The sequence below is a fragment of the Crocodylus porosus genome, unplaced genomic scaffold, assembly GCF_001723895.1.
Source record: "Crocodylus porosus isolate Cpor-Errol unplaced genomic scaffold, CroPor_comp1, whole genome shotgun sequence".
Taxonomy (NCBI): Eukaryota; Metazoa; Chordata; order Crocodylia; family Crocodylidae; genus Crocodylus; species Crocodylus porosus.
Window position 1 is genome coordinate 55,505,283 of NW_017728886.1, and position 21,889 is coordinate 55,527,171.

Below are 21,889 nucleotides of genomic sequence, written 5' to 3' on the forward strand. Positions count from 1 at the left end.
ACCTGCTTGAGATGCATCTGTGGATGCATGACAAGGTATGGTTGGCCTTCCTGACTGTATCCCCACACTGCCGGCCCATGTTCATCTTGGCATCAACAGTGATTCCAAGATCCTTTTCTGCCTCTGCACTGACAAAAAGGGAGTTCCCCACCCTGTAGGTATGCTGCTGGTTCTTCCTCCCCAGGTGCATCGCCTTGCGCTTGTCAGTGTTGAAACCCATCCTGTTCTTATCCGCTCACCCCTGTAATCTGTCTAGGTCCAATTGTAGCCTATTCCTCCCTTCTAGCAGGCCCATGTCCCCCACATCTTAGTGTCATCAGCAAATTTGATCAGGGTGCTTTTTACCCTCTCGTCCAAGTCACTGATGAAGATGTTGAACAGTGCGGGTCCGAGGACTGAGCCGTGGGGGGCCCCACTGCCCACATCCCTCCAGGTTGAAAAATGACCCATCCACCACCACTCTGCGGCCCTCCAGCCAGTTAGTGACTCATTTGACTGTGTAGGGGTCGACACCACAGTCCCTTAGTTTAATGAGAATGGGGTGAGAGACAGTCTCGAAGGCCTTCCTAAAGTTGAGAAAGATGCAGGGGTAGCAGTGGACGTAGTCTAAGGATTTTGTGACCTGGTCATAGAAGGCTACTAGGTTGGTCTGACAGGACCTGCCTCTTATGAACCTGTGTTGGTTGCCCCTAAGCATAACCTCCCTCGCTGGCCCCTCATGGACTTGCGCTAGGATAATTCTCTCAAAAACCCAGATCGAAGTAAGACTAACTGGCCCTTTTTTGAAAATGGGAACCACGTTGGCCCTCTTCCAGTCCTCTGGCACCACACCAGAACACCACGAGTGCTCGTAAACCTGTGGCGGGGTCCCGCAGTGACCTCAGCTAATTCCCTCAGCACTCTGGGGTGGAGATCGTCCGGACCAGCTGATTTATATATGTCCAGTCCCTCCAGAAGTTCCCTGACTAGATCCTCACTGACCCTTGGTCTGGGTGTGCCTTCCCTGGGGCCTGAGAGGGTCCCAGTGAGGGGGCTGATCCAGTCTCTACTCAGGAAAATGGAGGGAAAGAAATTGTTAAATAGGTTAGGTTTGTCATCTGATGTGATGACCAAATTTCCTAGCGTGCAGGGGCCCCACATTACCCGGTACTTTCTTTTGCCCCCTATGTATTTAAAAAAAGGACTTCTTGTTGTCCTTGATCCGGGTAGCTAGTCCCAGTTCCATCTCCACCTTGGCCTTCCTGACCGCCCCCCCTGCAGCCCAGAGCAACCACAGTATAGTCCTCCCTTGTGATGGCCCCTCCCTTCCATTGGATATATGCCAATGAAATATACCCAATGGTATATATACCCAATGGAATATATCCTTTTAGCTAGGAGACGTTTAAAATCCACCGCTTCAATTTAGGGCCCCCATTTCATCTACACACGGCCATAGATATAAACTTACTAAAGCCTAAATATATAAGCTTTCTGTTGCATTTTAAAGCATACTTTTCACTTAAAGCACGTAGCCAAGATGATAAAGTCTGATTGTTTTGCATGTCGGTGCCTATTTCCATTCCAAACTTTATGAAAGGGATTAAAAGATGTGGTTGCCCTTGATATCAGAGACTAGACTTGATGACTCAGAACATTGCATCAAGTTCTTTGTTCCTAAATGCTTTTCTTTAAATTATTCCTTTTGTCCTTGTACTATGTTAGTTCTTTGAGCTGATTTAACAAACAGAAATGACCCATTGGCTCTGATCAAACAACTTTTAGTTAGTTAAATACCCATTTTATGTGAAATAGGAATGCAGGGTTGGACCAGGGGATTTTGTTGTTGTTGTTCATCCAATACACTTTGTCTACTGCATTTATCATTTATACAAGGTGAACAGTTGTTTTCCAACCTTACTAAAAAACTTCACAATATGTCTAATTAAATGTACATGTAAACCAGTTCACTAAAATGATATAAAAAAGTTAAAATTTAATTTGTGAAAGGGGCAGGGGTTGAAAGAGGATAAAACTAGGCTGTTCTCAGTGATGGCAGATGACAGAACAAGGAGCAACAGTATCAAGTTGCAGCAGGGGAAGTTTAGGTTAGATATTAGGAAGAATTTTCTCACTAGGGGGTAGTAAAACACTGGAGCAGGTTACCCAAAGGGGTTGTGGAATCTCTGTCCTTGGAGGGCTAGACAAAGCCTTACCTGGGATTGTCCCGTTTTAAGAATGGGGTTGGACTAGATGATCTCCTGAGGTCCCTTCCAGCCCTAATTTTCTATGATTATATGATTTTTGTTGTCACGCAATAACTCTTGTGTGACAACTTGATCCACAGTTCTTCCAATTCAGTGAGTAGCTTTCCACTACTTTTCCTTCAGTGAATTGTAGATGGGGGACTAGATCTCCAAGTCAGTAAACATTTTTTCATGTACATGAAGTCTGTTGCTGGGCAAGGGGATAAGTAAAGGCTCTAGAATTACCTCTTACTACTTGCTCAAGGCTTTCTCAACATAATGTTGTAAAAGGTATTGTTAACATCTGAGACTGGTTTATATCTACATGGCTAGGTAACGCATTAATATCAGGAAGTATCATACTTGTGTATCTAGACCCTTAGATTTGCTGGTTTAGGTTTTGATCCTGTAGACTGATTTGTGTGGTGGTAAGATAAGCTGCCCTTAGTGTTATCTGGATACTTAGAAATTTGAATGTTAAGTCTAGTTCTTTCATTCCTTAAAGATTCAGAAACAAATAACATTCTGCATGAGGTGGTACTGTCTTTTACCATTATTATTTTGTATGTTAATTTGTGCACGATAGTGTTGCATACTTACTACTGTTATTTGTTGTAGTTTTCTGAACGATTAGATACACTTTTAAATAATTACCCAAAAAACCCTTTAATTGTTTTAGTCTATATATATATATATATATATGAAACAGCTGTAGCCCTAGTGCACCTAATAAAGACCTTTTATCATGAAATTATTGCATATTTTTAAAAATATACAATCTGTGCTAAATATTTAAGTATATTTTCAAATATTTCATAAAACCTGATTTCTATTGCAGTTATTAAGATTCCTTTCAAATAAGAATATAAAATTTGATTATGTCTTTTTTCCGCTTACAGTGATTATAATTTAGATTGCATGCCTCCTCATGGTTACATTCATGTCTTGTCCCTGACTGACAATATAGCAGACTTCAAAAATGCAGTTAATAAACAAAAAATTTCAGGGAATATTGATACACCTGAAGGGGGTTTTGATGCCATGCTCCAGGCAGCTGTGTGCCAGGTAAGGAGACTTCTGAACTGCCATTTATTTGTCTGTTCAGATACAAATTCATATTTGTGAGTCAGTGGTATCTGAGTGTCAGTGATGTCCAGCCTTATGATGTTGTAACAGCTCCTACTGTTGTTTTTCTTCCTGACAAAAGCATTTCCTCATTTTTTAACCATTAGTCAAAGCTTTGTAAAATCTGGGGCAGGACCAGATAGAGATGGCTCATTCATTATTGTTAATGATGATTTGCTACTCAGAAAATCTGTTCCTTGGGGGTTATTGCAGCCATACTTTTAAATTATTAACAAAAAATAATTCTTTACTCAGTTCTGTTGGTTCTTCTGGCTAAGCAAGAATGAACAATGGGAGATTCGACTGCAGATTTATCAGCATCAGTAAAACTGTTTGATCCAATCAGTTTTACTTGTCCAATTATGATGAGGGGGCTGGACTCGATGATCTTCTGGGGTCCCTTCCAGCCCTAATGTCTATGAAATCTATAATTTGAACTGAAGAGGTACAGTAGAGTAAATAAGGATCATATTTGACCTGAAAACCAACTTTACGTGAGTCAAGGTGGCTATTTTTCATCATGAGTAAAGGCAGAGTCTTTTGGTTTAGTATTTAGAAGAAATGTTTTTGCTAGTAAACTTAGAATGTTTGATATTTGCAAATCAGGTTGTAATAATGATAAACCTCCACATGGTACTTTTAGACTGTCTTTACAGAACACGCTTGGCTTAAATTGAGTAAAAGAAAGGTCCCATTGAGTAGTGCAAAGTCTTTTCTCCTCTTCTAGTTGTTGGGAACGTGGTTTGAAGTTTGACACCCTCCATTTTAGAAAATATCTGAAAACTAAGGGCCAGTCTAAGGACTTAGGTGTGAACTTATTTGTCCCTGCTCTAGTCCCTGAAAAACTTAATACAAAAAGATGCGTCTTTCTTCTTCACACTAATTTTTTTTATGATTCAGTCTAGATGATCAGATGACGGTATGCTGCAAACTAGATGCAATGTGCATGCACGGATGCAGCTTGAGGAATGATTGGCTGGGCTGCAGGACTGCAGGGAAGGACCTTAGGGGAATTGTAGACTATAAGATGATTGTGTGCCATCAGTGTGCTCTTGTTGCAAAAAAAAGCTAATGGCCTACTGGGTTGTTTCAATAAGAGTGCCATTTACAAATCAAGGGAAGTGATTCTTCCACTGTATTCAGCACTAGTGAGGCCTCACCTGGAGTGGTGTGTCCTGTTTTGGGACCCATACTTCAAGAAAGATATGGACACATTGGAGAGAATTCAGTGCCGAGCAACAAAAATGATTAGGGGTCTGGGAAGCAAGACTTAGGAGGCAGGGTAAAAAAGCTAGGGTTATTTTGTCTGGAGAAGAGAAGTCCGAGACAAGGTGGCTAGGATTTGATGACAGTCACACTATGAGAGAGGCACAGTATGGGAGAGGATGGAGATATGACCACAAAGAAAACCCTAGGGAACAGGATGGCCTCACGCAACAGCAGAGGAAATTAAGTTTGGAGAACTTTCTGACTATGATTGTGGTAGTCAAGCACTGGGACAGACTGCCTAGATAAACTGTAGAGTATTCATCCTTGGAAATTTTCAAGAGCAAGTTGGACAGACACTTGGCTGGGATGGTTTAGTCAGGGAAGATCCTGCCTTAAGGAGGGGGCTGGCCTTAGATGACCTTGGGAGTTCTCTGTGTTCCTATGGTCCTTTCCTTACCTTTCAGTAACTTGAACAGGGTAGAAAAGAATTGCACGTAAGTGTGTAAACCCACTTAGACCCCTAAAGTGTCTTAGGTATCCTAAGGTAGAATAGAATCTGGTCATCAACTGTCAATTACTTGCATGGTTTCTGCATTTCAGTGTCAGTTTAGACTTTAAAGAGTTTGTATTTTAAAAAGTAAAACACTAAAATTACCTCAAGTTTTAGACACAGAATTATCACCATCTATTTCAGACTAGAAGAGAGTGAAGAAAGATCTACATCAGTGGTCCCCAACTTATAGTTTGCAGTTATGTCAGTCCCACTGAGACTGAGCAATGCTGGACTAAATCAACAAAAAAGATGGATGGGGAGAGCAAAGTCTGATGTTGGCTAGAGTACCTTTGTCTAGACACCAGAAAGTGTAGGGCAGTTGATCTTCACATTCTCTAAATGTCCTTCCAATCTCATGCCTTTTGCTACATAAGATAATACAGTCACTGCCTGTTTAACTTTGCAGGCTGAGGGCACTTGTGCTGGTCATGTTGAAAGGCTTGGGTCAGAATACTTTATCCGTTTCATCCATTTATACACACTTTGTTGGCTGGTGGGTGAATTTAGAAATAAAGCTCATACTAATGTTAGCCTCATTTTTATTTTTAAAAGACAAAGAACTGTAAAATGGGCAAATAAAAATCACAGTATATAGACATCTTGATCACAGCTGTTATAAAAATCTTCCTGAAGCATTGGGAGGATTTCTCGCAACTAAATGTTTATCATTGAACACATTCCATACTTATGACATTCAAGTTTAAAAGGAGCGTATGCCTCCAAGAACAAAAGAATGGAAACGTCTATGTGCATAGGGAGTCTTTCCAGTTAATTGAATTATGGATAAAAATTGATGGGAACAGCGTGCAATTTATAACCACAAACATGAGTTGTAATTTATATTAATAGACACTAATTTTGAACACGGTAGACTTTATGATGTGCTCTGAGAGGCATATTGCCAATTACCAAATTTACAAATTAGAAAGTGAAGAAAAACAATGAAGAGAAATAAACCCTACTGTTTCATACACTCTTTTCTCATTCATTTTTAGTGTTGTGGCTTTAATTATGTAGGATATTGCTGAACAGCCCTCTCTTCTCCATCCTGCAATTTTACATTCCTTTTGGCTTGAAAAAAGGTACCACATTTCAAGCGTTTAATCCATTTCTGTACTTCTGAAGGTCATAACTGACAAGATTTTTGTGCCACACCATTTGAGATTTTTATGCAAAGATTGAAAGGGTTCATTGTCTGTGCCCATACTGAGCTTGTAGTCAACATACCCAGTCCCAGGCAGTGGCATAGTAGAACATGCAACTACACAAGTCTTCACTGGAGTGGGCCAGAGGGAGTCTAGGGTGGGTTGTCAAGTCGGTTCTGAGTTTTGAAAGTGAAATTGGGTGTAGAATGGAAAATTTGTGGAGTGTGAGTCAAGACTATCTTTACAGAACACGCTTGGCTTAAACTGAGTAAAAGGAAGGTCCCATTGAGTAGTGCAGAGCCTTTTCTCCTCTTCTAAGTGTTGGGCAGGTGATTTGAAGTTGGAGGAAGCTCTCTGCCATGATCCCTCCTCCTTGGATTTCTTAAGAGTATTTTAACAGTCCTTGCAAAGGTGGGAAATGCATAGTCCTCATCCCTCTGCTTTACCTGTGGCAGGTTTGGGTGGTTTTGGTGTATTTGGGCAATATGCCTTGTGCAACAAGGCTGATTATGTAGTTTAAGGAACAGGTTAGGCAAGAACCTGTATGGAATAATTAAGATTGAGATGATCCTGCCTTCAGCAGGGGGTTGAACTAGATGACCTCTAGAGGTCTCTTCTAGCCCTACTTTTCTATGATTTTGTGATTTTGTGACCTGGCGTTACAGATGCTGGCATTTAAGCTGGAGACGCACTAGATCCTGTTCACCTTTATTACCTACAGGCACCACAAGCTGCTCCTTCTGTACTCAGATCAATCAGAAAGTGAAGTGAGAAGGAAGTAGAGCTCTTGTTTTCAGAAAAGGTCCTACAGCAGCTCCTCATAGTCAAGAGGAGCAGCTGACCATCCTTGAAGTACATTTTGTGCATCTTGCACAAGGCAGGATACTTGACAGCTCTGCAGAGGGAGTGGTAGAGATGATGCAGTGGTGAATGAAGTGGGAGGAAGAGGAGGAAATGAGTGAGTGACAAGTCAAATGGAATGATGGAGGGGGTTCAATAAAAGAAAAAGGAATGAAAGATGGTTTTTATGCACAAAGCTTTCAAATTTGAGCTTGGTCAGCTATTTATCCTATGCACCAAAGTAAAATTCCAGAGAACATGAGTTGATACCCCACCCATTTCTGTACTTAGAAGATCCCCTGACAACTATATACCAGGGAACATATTTTCATTCTTGTTGCTTCTGATGATTCCGCCCTATTGGATTTTTTTTTTTACTGTGCTGGTGGTAGAGACCTTACAAACAGTCAGCTTCTGGTGCATCATAAGGGGCTCCCCACCCTACAGATGTGTGAAGATACCAGTTATTGTGTTTTTTTAATATTAAAACTTTGGTTACTAGAATGTATGTTTGAATTCCCTTGGAGAAACTACAGTGAAAGCAAGTAATAAGAAAAGATACTAAATTGAAAATAAGGGGGAAATGTAACATATTTGGATGTTAGCTATAAAGCAGTTCTCTAGATCAGTGCTTCTCAAACCATCTGATGTGGTGGACCAGCAATTTTTTTTTCTAGTGGGCCAGGGACTGGTGCCCGGTTCAGCCAGTGGCAGCAACTGCATGTAACAGCGCTACACAAATGTGCGACTGGCTGTTTCTTTCTCTTTCCTCACCTCGCACAACATGATGTCACCTGGAGTGTTGGAATGTATGAACTGTGGCACTATGACATATCAATGTTATGCTTCTGAAAATATATTTCTTTCTTTCCTGGCAACTCACTGCAGACCGGCGACCACTTTGAGAAGCACTTCTTCTCAAATGAATATTTGTTTTATATGTGTAGTAATATACATTTTAAAGAATTTTATAACTGTCATCTGAAGAAGTTGATATGCAACATCACAACTGTCGTTTTCTATTTATGTTGTATTAACACACCAAGTACAGCTCAATATACTTGTGACTTGTTTTATTCTAGAAGTGATTCTTCAAAACCAAGAAAAATAAATATCATAGCATTTAATTTGCTTATAAGGTATAGAGGATACTACCAGAATCTGTTTCTTGTAAGCTTGTGAACGTAATTTGAAGTCCTGCAAATGATTTAGGCATGTGCAAGATTGCTCACATAAAATGCTTTTCAAGGTCAGACCATTATGTTGAAGGCCCTGCATAGGAAGAATCAGTGCTTTAACTACTTTGACCTACTTGGCTACATGCCTAAACTCTAATTCAGTGCGTATGTTTCAAGCAGTGCAGAAACCTGAAAAAGAAGCTTTTATGATTGCCTTTCCTAGTCACATTTACCATTACAGAAGCAAAGAAGCTAAATTTCATTCTTACACTTGCAGTGTTTTGCTTTTTATTTTAGAGCCATATTGGTTGGCGCAAGGAAGCAAAGCGACTACTTCTTGTGATGACAGATCAAACCTCACATCTGGCCCTGGATAGTAAACTGGGAGGGATAGTAATTCCTAACGATGGGAATTGCCATCTGAAAGATAATATTTACATCAAAGCTGCAAGTATGGTAAGGTATATGTCATATACTTTATGTTTGGAAAAATAATGCATTAAACAATTTGAAAAAACACATGTTTTTAATACATGAACAAGTCAGATTGACATGACGTGCTATCTCTTTGAGATAAGATATTTCACCTTGCACATTGTTTCTGGCACTGCCAAAGCAAAATATACAGTGCTTGTTATTTTTTGATAAGAGCACATGCATCTATTATGTAGAATGTGAGAGGGCAAATATTTTGTTGTGGTGTTCCTTCACTGAAAAAAGGTAACAATAAATAGGAGATCCTCATTGTTTTGTTAGTAAAGTAAGGCATTATGGTCATTCTTTAAGACCGTTTGATAGTGATGATTATGTTGAAGGAAGTAAATGGTAGGGTCTAATACAGTGATTCTCAGACAGAGTACCATGACACGTTGGGGTGCCTTGAGATCCTTTCAAGGGTGACACCTTGTGCTGCATAATGTTAGCACTGTCAGGTGTGAAGACATGATACACAAGATAAACCCAGAGATTTCAAATAAGAATTGATAGCGTTAAAAACATTTCTTACTTGGTGTGGTCTTTCTGAATTCTTTGCAGCAAAAGAAATGCTGACACTTTGAGAGGTGCCTTATCAAATTTCCTTGAGTCTGACAAGGGGTGCGTTGAGCCTAAAAAGGTTAACAAACACTGGCGTAAAAGTCTGACAGTAATGGTGACTTAGAGTAGTGAGAAACTAATTCAACCTTAGCAAGCTGGAAGGAGTCTTCATTCAGAAAGGTTTTTAATGTTAGCGCAGATTTGGAGGTGACTGAATTTCTGGTTTTTAGGTTCATTTGAACTAGTCACAACTTGGCTTATTTTATTGGCTCATGCAAGAGAAACTGCATCAAATATACTGTTGTGTAATTCTTGAATATTAAGGTTGTTTAAAAGGCTTGTTTTAGTACTCATAAGATTTCTTCAGCAATATGTGATTAGATTCTATGATCATTAATTATTTGGAACAGGAGCGAGCAAAATATGGCCCGCAGGCTGGATTTGGCCCACCAAACACTTTTATCTGGCATACAGGGCACCCCAGTTGTGCCCCACACAGCCCTTCTGCCCACAAAGGTGGAAGCGAGGTGCCCATGTGTACACAGTGCCTCAAAAACCTACCCTAATGCCATGGCTCCGACCCTCGTGGGTGGAAGGGCCCAGCCAGCCAGCATGCAGCTTCTGTGCGGAGCTGCTGCTGCAGTCTGCGGCAACCTGCTCCACTTCCCCAGTCACCTGCTGCCCAGAGCAAGCAGGAAGGGGAGCGGTAGGGGCGGGGCTGCAGCTGTGTGGGAGCACAAGCCTGGGGCTGGTGGCAGCACGGAGCCCACGCCCAGGGGAACAGGGCGGTGGCAGCGTGGAGGTGGAGTGGGCAGGATGTGGGTGTGAGGGAGAGAAGGGGAGTGTGGGGACCTGCTACACTCCCCCTCCCTATGGCGCACAACCCTGGCAGGTAGCAGCAGCAGCAAGTGGGGCACTCAGGGTGCAGACCCCTGGAGGAGCACGGCTCTGGCCAGCGCTGCATATCATAGCAAGGATTGCAGCCTCCTCCAGGCTGTCTGTATCATCGGTGCTCCCCACCACTTGCATGTAACCTCTGCACTCGCCGGGCATGGGAGGGAAGCCTCACGTGCTGGGGCCAGCTGCCTTCCCTGTCAGGACTGCACAGCACTGGAGAGAAGCCTCAGGCGCTGGAGCTGGCTGCCTTCCCTGCAGGGGAGGGAAGCCCCAGGCACCTTCCCCTGAGGGGAGGAGAAGGCAGCCAGCTTCAGCCTGAGGCTTCTTTCCAGTGCTTGACAGCCCCAGCAGGAAAGGCAGCTGGCCCCAGCACGTGGGGCTTCCCTCCTGTTCTGTGCGAGTGCAGGGGATGCATGCGAGTGTCAGGGAGTGGCGGCAACCCAATGAAGCCTGTGCCCCTTTCTGCAGTGTGCAGCGCTGGCCGGAGCCAGGCCCCATCTGTTGCTGCGCCTTGGGGGGGAGTGCAGGGGCATCTCCATGCCCCCCCAACCTCCCTCACAGCCACAGCCCCCCACATATACACAACCACCAACATACCCTACGCCCCCCTTACATTGTACCACACACACGCATATACATACACGCACACACCCTGCCATACACCCCCCACAATATACAAAACTAAGAATCTATTTTTGAGCTATTATTCAATCACCTGGATATACACTATGCAAACACAAATCATGACAAAAATATTTTTTGTAATAAAATTAAAATATATTATAGTGGATATTTGACTCTTACTGTATGATTTGGTTTTTTTCTGGTTCTAAGATGGCAACCCCTTTCTCCCAAAAAGAGTATTTCCCAAGGACAAGGGGAAAGACTTTCCATGGCCAGGGTCAGGGGCTAGGGGATGGGACTGTTGGTCCCAAGTAGGCAACAAGGGGTGGGGCAACTGTCAAGAGCCGGGGCTACCCCAGGGGCCGTTGGCAGTTGACCAAAACTCGTTAAGCAGCCCTGCACCTAAAATAATTGCCCACCCCTGATTTAGAAACTAGCTCATCTTATTTCAGTCTCGGGAAATAGAATTTCCTGCTATATAGCCAGCAGTAAACAAATACTGGAAATCTAAAATGACAGGTCACTCATATAATGCCATCACGGTACATGATACCACTCCCCTCAAGACTAACAGGTTATATTTGTTGTTGCAAGGAATTTTTAGTTTAACAAATACTCACATTTAGGTCTGGGGCAAGCAGACAACAGACCTAGTGAAGTCAGTAAGAACTTTGCCTACTTATGCCAGGGCTGAAATTAGTCCCAAAGACCAGTATTTACAAAAATAGTATGGTACAGAGAAAACTGTGTGTGTGTGTGTGTATGTAAGCACAATAAACATCTATTGTATGTTGTGTGAAGCTGAAATGCTTATCAGAATAGGTGGGTGTTTGGAAACTCCTTGAAAGGAAGAGGGAACATAGCATACACTGATTTAGAAGGCTGTTTATATTTCAAACGATCTAATGTCCTTACATTAATTTTCTCCCCTGCCACCTTCTAAATATTCCCTCACTGGATATTTTACTGCCCTTTGGCTAGTGTGCTCAATTTTGGTATCATTATGCTGCTGTAATGAGAGAAATAACCCTTTAGGTTATAATTCTGTAATAATTCTGTTTTATAAAAGTAATCAACAATTTTTTCCATTCCCAGTACAAAGGACTGCGTAGTCATGGGTTATATAGGGACTTTTCAGTTATTAATGTAACCCTTTTTATTTCAGAGGATTTGCAAAAGCATAACTGAGATAAGAATTTGGCTCAGTATATTAAACAATTGCTTCAACTATAAACCTTTTCTAGTACCCGAGACGCTATTGAAGTTAAAGAGATTGGCTGTTACAAAACCCAATGTTTTTGTTTTTATCCTGGTTGAGAAATTTAATACATCTGTTCCAACAAGAAAATATCACAGTATCAAACAGAACAAACTAATCTCCTACTAAGCCAGTACAACAGGCTCGGCTGCTGATTGCAGAAAGAATTTTAAATGTTCTTTCTGAACCAAAGGCTTTGAGGTCATGCTCCTCTTGTATAGGTGCTTCCCATTTGTACTGATTTTGGTGGTGGAACTTATGTGAAATAGAAAGTAGATTTGGCTTCCCAAATGAAAGGGTTTTTGAAGATCCACAGATCTGCCATGCACAAGCATTTTGGCACAGGCACTCTGCTGACTCAGTTCTATTCTACTGCTGACTGATGCACAACTTCACACATCTCTGCAGCAGCAGAGGTAGAAAGGAATTACGAATCTTCACAGTTTTGAGGAGCTAATATGATATGGCAGAATACCACTTTTCCTTCTTACCTCATGCAAGGGTGCCTGTGGTAGTTTCCTATACATGTTGTTTTTATATGTCCCAACCCCTTCTCCTGCAGCATGTATCCTGTAATAATCTTGTTAGTCCTCTAGTGACCCAGAAGCCATCCCCTAAAAAAACAGTAACAAACTTGATTTTCTAATGAACTACCAAAACCAGAAACACAGATGCAAAACATATAATTTGATTTAAAAAGAAGGCATAAAAGTGATCATTTAAAAAAGAACATGACAAAGTAGGAAAAAAAAACTTTGTTATTTTTCTTTTCCATCACTAATCACTTTTTAATGTCTTGTGGAATAACAGAACCAACTGCCATCATATATTATCTTCAGCTTATGGTAACAATCTAGAACAAAATGTAATTTAACATATTTTTGTTTCCACCTAGCTGTACCAGTTGAGAGGAATGTGCTGTATTTACAGACATGTACTTATCCTTTAAGATAGAAAATGTTTCCACTTTTAGTCACTATTTTCCTTATCTTCTCTCTAACTTTTATGAAGTAGTCATCCAAAGGTCAGCAAAAAACACGAGTGAGGACAGGAAAGGAATCTGTTCCTTTTTAATTAGAAGTGCCCTTGATTCACTCCCTCCCCTTCTCCCCTCAAATACTTTATATCTCTTCTAAGATCAGAAAAACAGTAAGTTAAAGTAGTAAAAGAGCAGTGATTTGACTGGAACTGAGAAGGCCATTTAGAAAGGGAGTACATTCTCCTGATTAATGTAGGGAAGTGATAAGATAAAATACATAAAGCATAGTAAGATTCTTACAGGAAGAAAAATGAGAACTCGTTCAGTGGTCAGCAATGCCTTGTTAAGATATCTAAGTTTGTAATGGAATAGAAATTGCTAGCATTTCTTTGGGATTTTCTGTTAATACTCTTTACTTGACCTTTCTTAAAATAAGAAACAAGTTTTCAACATAATCTTCTTTAGCAGATGAGCTATTTCAATGCATTAGAATGAAAATATAGATAATCTGTAGTAGAGTTTAGAACAGGGAGTATACCCTGGCCTGCAGACCAGATCCAGCTTGCAGGGTTCCCCACGGGTCCAGATATTTGGCAGCAGGAGAGAGTAGGAGTTGCTTCTGTACCACCAAATTTCCAGATCCATGAGGAGCCTCACACTCTGCACAACGGATCAGGTGCCTGGCAGTGGTGGTGCCAGGCCCCCGGGACCCAAACCTGATGCAAGGTAGTGGGACGACCATGCCAGACCCAATCCCAGTATGGGGGGCCAAGAAGGAGTGGTGCCAGGCCCTTGTGGACCAATCCCAGGGCACAGGTGTGGGAGGAGGCAGTGCTGGCCCCAGGACCCAATTCTGGCATGCAGGGCTTATTCCAGCCTTCAGACCAGCCCCACTCCTCAGGCTGGTGGGTGCCAAAATATTGAGCACCACTGGTTTAGAACACTGCAACTAATCAACAAGTGGGCTGAAATAGCAGATTTGAGACACAGTCCTGAATAGCTTAACTTTTATAAGGGTTGGAGTGTTGATGTAGCCATGATAGTCTAGGAAATGTGCAAGAAGTAAGTTTTTTGTTTCTTTGGTTTTTTGGTGATACGTTTTATTGAAGGAACTGTATAGGATGTTAGACATGCTTCCAGACACCATCTTTTTTTATCTAACTTGCTCCAAAAGGGATCAGTTTAAACAGGACATACTTCTGGACTCCAGTGAACTTGGAGAAATAAACCTGAGACATACTTTGTTGCTATGCAGCAGACCCAAAACTTCTATCAAAAAATCCTGATGATAGCCAGCAAGAAAGAAAAAATTAGAACCAACTATCACAATAAGAGCCATCTCCCAGGCAGTAAACCAGCAACAGAGGAGAGAACAAGGATAATACCGACCAGAGTATGAACATCGTTAAACTATCACAGTCTTCCCTATCTCAGTCTGAAATTTTTGCAGTATTCAAAGGTCTAAATTTCTGCCTGGACAAAGAACCTGACAAGGTATTAATATGTGGGCCCAGATGTAAAGAAGAGCCCTTTGTGCCTGAAAGCTTGTCTAGCATCTTTCCCACTATACAGTTGGTTCAATGAAAGGTATCACCAAAAAAGGTTTTTCTCATTTACTATAGGGCATACTTATATATGTTATTTTTTGACTTCACTGGGCTCTGAGTGTGTATGACAGCTGGCCCTAAAGCCAGAATCATGATAATTGTGAGCTCATTAAGAGATTTCCCATTAGTTGAAAGCACGCATCAGTCTATCTGTGTTTGAAAGATTGTGGTGTCTAGGCTACTAGCTAAACTCCAGCCACAAACTCCATACCTTGCCTACCCAAGAAATTTTAGTACTGCACCACTCTCCAAGCACGTAATGCCTACTACCACATCTCCCCTCATCCCAGTTCACTGACCTTCACACTGCTGTTATAAGTATGCTCTGTTAAAACTATGTTGCTCTTAGCATATTTTTTCCCTGTCCTCTTAAGCAGGAAACATTGTAGCTGCAATCATGCAGCTAGTCTGTCTCCCAGTCTTTCCCAAATTATCCTAGTTAATAACAGCTTCACTTGTCTTCCTCTTTCTTCTCCCATTTCCATAGAAATTCATGTCTATGCTTGGCTGGTTCCAACCTACCTCTAGCAAGTTAGTGCTGTATCTTGTGGTTGTATGGCAGGGTTGATTGTATAGTTTTAATAAGAAGTTAGACAAGGATTTGTATGCAGTGGTTTGGATAGAGATGATCCTGCTTCAGGCAGGGAGTTGGTACCAGGGCTAGGTACAGCTATTCAAAAAGCCTGAGGTAGAATCAATTTAAGTTATGTGGTTTTTTTGTAAGCAGTGTTGTTTAATACGCATAGCAAACAGAACACACATTCACCCTTCGGTGTGGGGGAGGAGCAAAGCTTAGACTGGGTTCCACTATTTTTTAACTGCTCTGTGTGCCTCTTGTGTTCTCTTATAGTTATAGACCAGTTTCTGATTGCTCACACTGGTAAAAGCGTAATGTCGGTACCTGGTGTAAATGACCTCCAGAGGTCCCTTCTGGGCCTACTTTTCTGTGTTGGTGTGATTCTGTGAGTCACCTATTGTAAGCAAACTTTCCCAATTTTTACAACATGATTTTTTTTAAAGTACAGGTAGGTTTTTGAAGAAGTGCCTTGTAGTGTATTTGGATTTTTAACCTTAAATGTTTTGTTTCAAATATTTGAGATTTTAGTTTAAAAAAACCCCCAAACAAACAAAAAACCACAGGCATAATAGGTTATACCACGCTCACAGATTTCAACAACATAAATGCAAGAGAATCAAACTTACTGTGCAGAGACTAATTACACTAAAGAAATAAAGCAAGCTGAACTAAGAGCACTGAAACTATGCATCTGATAAAGTTTAAAGTCTGCAATCAATAACACCATTGCATTTCCTTTCTGAAGTAAAATGTTGACTAAAGTCAGTTGGTGACTTATAACTGATTTCAATAGATATCGGTTAAGTTCTAAGATAGCAGAACAGTGAATATTAAATGTTAAAATAATGCTTTTCTGTTCACTGCAAATATGTATTAAAAGCTATTTTCCCTGTCTTATCCCATTTATTTACTGAACCAGCAGGTTATTAAGTCTGTGTTCCTCAGTGTAAACGGCCACCCCATGACCAGGGTATGTGTGTGGGAGGGGAAGTGGGGGAAGAAGGGGAAGCAGTGATGCAGACTGAAGGAAAAGGCACAGAAGGGATGAGCTCTATAATCTATTCTTACTCCTATTTAGTGAGCAACCTCCCTTCTTTTTGTGCACCTGCAGTATTCTTTCAGACAGGAAAGTATAGGAGATTTACAGTGTTACCAGTGAGTTTAACAATACTGGCACAACCAGCACCTTTTTCTTCCATGGCCTGTTATAAAGTCTGTTCCTGCTGAACCACCAATGAATGCCCCAGTGCAAATAAACATCCTACCACCATTGCCTTGAGCATCGTGTTGGGGATCATACAAATGAACAAAAGAAGGGGAGTGCACAAAAAAAGGCAAAATGAGAGGCATAGTCACAGGCAAAAATCAGCTCTGACCAACTGTTTATGCTTACCCATTAATAGCATGCATTGAATTTCATTTTTCTGAAACATCCAGAAATTGAATTGCAATAATTTTGTATGCCTGTCTGTCTTGAGATGCAGTAGACCCCATGGGTCCTTTGCTCTCCATACTCGTACGTTCTAATCTTTTGAATAGCAATGTCAATTCAGGCTATGCATGTGCTCTGTCTCCCTGTGCTCTTGTGAATGGCATAAAAGATGTAGCAGCTGCAAGCCAACAGTCCTGTCCCCCCTTACTCCCAATCCCTTGCTTTTATAGATGAGACTGAACTTGGTTATTTCCAAATCAAAGATATGGAGGAATCTCTTTGTACAGTGAAATGAGACACTTTCTCAGCAGAATAGTAAACCAAAGCACAGTCTATTTTGCCGTGAGCATGTGTCTTTTCCTTGGAGAAGTGCTTTGTCTGCCACTCTTTCTGATAACACACTCAAAACTTGAGACAGTGACCGTAGTGTCTGGTTCTGGAAAAGAAACATCCAACAAAACAGATATCAGCACAACTTGACAAGGAGTGGCCAGGTACTATACCAATAGCTTCTGCAAGGAGAAGCCCAGAAGAATGGCAAGACCATGCATTCCTGTGCTAAAATCTGACATTGACAACAGTGGCATTGACACTCAGTGCATCAGCAGAAATTCTGGTCAGAGACCTGGAATCCATGCTGTCCATGTCAAACACAGAGCAGCGTGTATCAAGCACAAGTATAGCTCAGAGTGCAACAGACTTATCCCAGAGGAGGATCACAAGATTCCTTTCAAAGATGGATCTTCTACTTCTTTAGCTATCAAGGTATGGGAGCAAGGTGCTGGAGCCAAAGAAGGCTAAAGTACTGGCAGACGAAGTAGACCAGAATATTGCAAAATATGTAGACCAACATGACCGGAATCAGTACTAAAACTGATGCTGGCCCAATGAGCCATATCCAGTATCAAGATGCATCTTTGAAAGAAACTACCTTTACTCTTTGCCTCACCACTGGAGCAGGCACCAGCAGCTCCAGCATCAGTTCTGTAACTAACCATGTCATTTTATCCAAAGATTAAGTTTTCCTTGCCATTGTCATGATCTTCCTCCTTTCCCTGACTGAGCAGGGAACCCTCTCCCATTTAGTCTGAACAGTATCCTACGGAGACCCCCCACCAGTTTCCTGTACTAGGCAGTAGCGCATGGCTGGCAGTGGACAAACTAGTCACAGTTTGGCCAATACTTTTATCATCTCCTATTTACACCCTGCGGAGCCAGGACTGGTTTAGAATCTGGTACTTACTCTTAAAAATAGCAAAGATTCTCTGTATGGGCTGCTGAACATGGCCTTGGATCTGGTCCAAGACCTATTAATAATTTTTTACTTGATTCTTTGCTGCAAATGTTCTGGACTGTCGCTGCAAAAATCAAGATACGTTTGACAGCAATATTATTCATCACCTTGACCAGAAGAGTGGGCAAGCTTTGGGCCCTATGGGCAGAATTCTTGTATCCTTCCTTCCATAAAGACAAGTTGGAACCATTCCCTTGTGTAAAAAAAAATTCCAAGGTGCTTTCTGGGTTTCATTAAAACAAATCCATAAAATGGCCCTTTTTCTTCTCCAAACCATATTCCACACAAGGACAGAAAGTGATAAAGACTCTGAACTTACCTGAGGTCTGCAGTGTTGTAGTGACAGAACTAAATATTACAAATTTGTTACTAAATCTTTCTGCTGTAAGAACCAGAGTATTTTATCACAAGACTGTCAACATGGTGAAAGCATTTTATGTGACTGTTACCAGCTGGCCGGTGTCCCTCTTCCATTTAAAGTCCTTGCCTTTAAAGATTTGATCCACAGGCAACATCACTGGCCTAGTTCTGAACTGTACTTAAAGCTGAGATGTGCAAAGCACCTGCTTCTTAATAATTATCTTCTGGCTGACAGCTAAATCAGGTACCAAGTTTGGGAGAGCAGTACTACAGGATTTTTATTTTGTTGGTGTATTTAATGTGCCTCATCCCACCATTCTGAGAAGATGCTGCTTGTGTCACTATGCATGAAGAGGCATAGAGAGACTGGCCAAAACAAGGTGGTTACTTTCCAGTACTGTAGAGTTCTCCACAACAGTATTGCCAGAGCAGATCCTGCAGTATGCTCTTTATCTCTGCTTTCAATGTCTTCAGCAAAGGGAATTGAGGAAGGGGTCATGGACTCTGTCCTTTCTGTCCTTGCGCATAGCGTAAGGAAGCACCAGGCAATCGTACAGCCTTGATAGATACTGCTGTTAACATTATTCTGAGTTTGTCCACATGGAGCCCAAATGCATCTGAAGTGAGATTCGCTCTGCCCATATCACTTATTGCAGCATTTGTAACCATTCATTATTGCTCACTGTATTATGAACATGGGTTTCTCTCACAAACGTAGTCTCCTCTGGTTTACTGTATTTTTCAGGAGCATCCATCTCTTGGACAACTTTCTGAAAAACTGATAGAAAATAACATTAATGTTATCTTTGCAGTTCAAGGACACCAGTTTGATTGGTATAAGGTATGTTAAAATTTGGAATTGAAATTTAGTCCTTTCATGAAAGTGCAATGTGTATATAAAGACTGTAACCCTACATGATTTTTTTTTTGCATTTTCCATAGGATCTTTTGCCTCTGTTGCCTGGTACTGTTGCAAAACAGATAGAATCACAAGCAGCTAATCTAAATGATTTAGTGATCGAAGCCTATCAGGTAAGTTGTTTTTTTCTGCAAAGGATTTTTTATACTTATTCCTATGTTTGGTTTAAAGTTGGGATATTCTAGGATACCAGAAAGAGTTAAGCATGGGTTGTTGTATATTGCCTCCTTTGAAATCCCTAGCCCAAGATCCATACCTCGTGAGCATTCTGAGTGATACGACCTGGTAATGGTTAGATTCTTAGTTTACTGGTGCCGTAAGTAAAACCAGTAAGTTACTGGTGCCGTAAGTAAAAGTAGATTTTCCTAAACAAGGGTAACTATTTTAAAGTTGGGCAGGGAGGGGAATTCTGCACTTCTGTCATGATGAAGAGCCAGGGTCCCCATCTGTCATCAGTTAGTGGGACATTTCAGCGCATGCATTACTTGCGGGTCTTGAAAGCAGGCACTGTGGAGTAGCCAAAGACACATGAGGGCATGTCGAATTGATACAAATCAATTTATTTCATTAGATTTCACCTTTACTTTGTGTTGTCTGTCAAAGTAAAAATACCTATTTTGAGAAAATTCCCAAGGTCTTCGCTAAGTAGTATTTCATTAAGGCCACAGTATTTTAGTATTCTACATGATGGATGGAATATTCCTTGCAAAGCTAGTTCAGATCTGCAAGCACAGCAGATTTCTATGTTCCATTATAAATATAACTCCAGTGTCTAGATATCCCAAGATTATTTGTCGTGAAAAGAAGTGAAAATTCACAATGTAACCATTTTATTTACAGGAGTTTCTTTGGGACTTTCCTGTTCTCTCCACCCACTCTTTCATCTTTTCCAGCTTTCATTTTCCAAATCCTCTTTTCCTTTTCTTTCTTCCCACTCTGATGTTTTTGAGTTGGAGACTTCCAGTTGTTTCATGTTTCTAGCATTTTTTCACACAAATACAACTGTGAACTGGGCTTGCACGTTTTGCTTTCATGAAACAAAATGTATTAACCTAAGAAAATGAATTTAGTGTTGATTACAGTGGGCCTTATGCACTTTTGTTCCAAGTAGGAAAACCTATTGGTTTATTTATGGAAAACCCTGGTTGAAAATCCCTGGCCAAAAACATCTAAAATGAGTCACTGATGTTCAAAGTTACTAAGATAAACATGTTTTCAAATGCATGTAATTAAGTTTCTTTTGGTAACAGTGAAAATGTCCCATTAAGCTAAATTTTAAAACCTATTAAAATGTGAGATCTTTTTGAACAGCTTACAACTATTAGCAATCTGCTTTAATATAGCTGTAAAAGACCAAAAAAAGTACTATTATTTTTAAAATTATCGTGTGAAATATTGAGATTACCCCAATGTCTTTTGCTAAGTTGTTAGTCTTTATTATTTTATATTACAGTAGCATTGACAAGTCCTAACTATCTTATTTGTCAGCCAGGCTACTTGACAAAGTACTAACTATCCTGAATAAATTGGTAAGACTAATTCCAGTAGCTTTTAAATCATCCTGAGGCTTGTTTATAGGAGACAAGCATCCTGAACAAATGTGAGATGTCATAAATGAAACTGTCAACCCAATTTGGAACCTTTAGTTTAGCATGGTGTTAAATAATGAAATTGTCACTAAAACAACCTGTTTTTATTATACATAATCATTACAACAGGTTCTCAAATGATCAGAAATATAGTCACAAAACCATGTAAAAACAGCTGGAAACTTATATACAGATATCCTAACCTTTTTCAGAGTTACTAGCTCTGTGCTTGTGTGAAATATAATTGAGTCTTTATATGCAAGGCAATGCTCTTATTCATTCCTTTTATTCAGTCAGACACGCTTTCTTCATTTTTAAATCTATTGAGTCAAGCATGCTGGTGGCATTAGATAGGTGAAAATGCAATATAAATAAAAGTCTTTTTTTTATTATTATTATTATAGAAACTGATCTCTGAAGTGAAAATCCAGGTGGATAACCAGATCAAAGATCTGTATTTCAACATTACAGCAATCTGTCCTGATGGAAGTAGGAATACAGGCATGGAAGGGTGCAAAAACGTGAGATATGATGAAGAAGTATGTTGGGATTTTTTTCCTAGTCTCAAAGAAGTTGGGCTACTTATTGTGTTTTTCTGTTAATACATATCCAGTTGTCTGAGATACACTTGGGCTTTATTTCAATGGAAATTAGATTTTTGTGACTGCAGTCACAGACTACATTTCTGTGGCTTTATTTCTCCTAAATCTTTTTTTTTCAAATCTTGCTCATCTCATGGAGGTAAGGATCAGAGTTTTGTTAGAACCAGCTAAGGTTTCTCAGAATCATTCTTTTAATTCCATCATCAAATAAGATTGGGAAGTCATCTTCAATTGAAAAGTCTTAAAAACATCTGAGTAAAAGATGTCATTAGAAGCCGACTGACAGCAGCCTGATTATGCATGAATTGTATTGGAATGCATTGGAGCTCTTGGAATAGGACTGGGTGGGTGGCCAGAGCTTAATTTTTGGTGACAGTCGTGAGTGGCATGAAACCAGTATAGACAGACCCTTTTTTCTCCTTACTTAAACCCCCCCCCCCC

The 21,889-nt window shown here is 40.7% G+C and overlaps 1 protein-coding gene across 4 annotated transcripts in view; it reads left to right on the top strand.

Annotated features, from left to right (window-relative positions):
• The window catches only part of ITGB8 (integrin subunit beta 8), a 66,085-nt gene that overhangs the window by 16,885 nt on the left and 27,311 nt on the right, over positions 1 to 21,889 (top strand). For all 4 annotated transcript variants that reach the window (XR_002100988.1, XM_019534389.1, XM_019534369.1 and 1 more), the window contains exons 4-8: positions 3,125 to 3,290; positions 8,573 to 8,731; positions 19,084 to 19,179; positions 19,281 to 19,370; positions 21,251 to 21,385. Coding sequence is in view for 3 of the 4 variants with exons in the window: in XM_019534389.1 (XP_019389934.1) it covers positions 3,125 to 3,290; positions 8,573 to 8,731; positions 19,084 to 19,179; positions 19,281 to 19,370; positions 21,251 to 21,385 (646 nt within the window). In the remaining variant the exon portion in view is untranslated. The remainder of the gene's footprint in view (positions 1 to 3,124; positions 3,291 to 8,572; positions 8,732 to 19,083; positions 19,180 to 19,280; positions 19,371 to 21,250; positions 21,386 to 21,889) is intronic.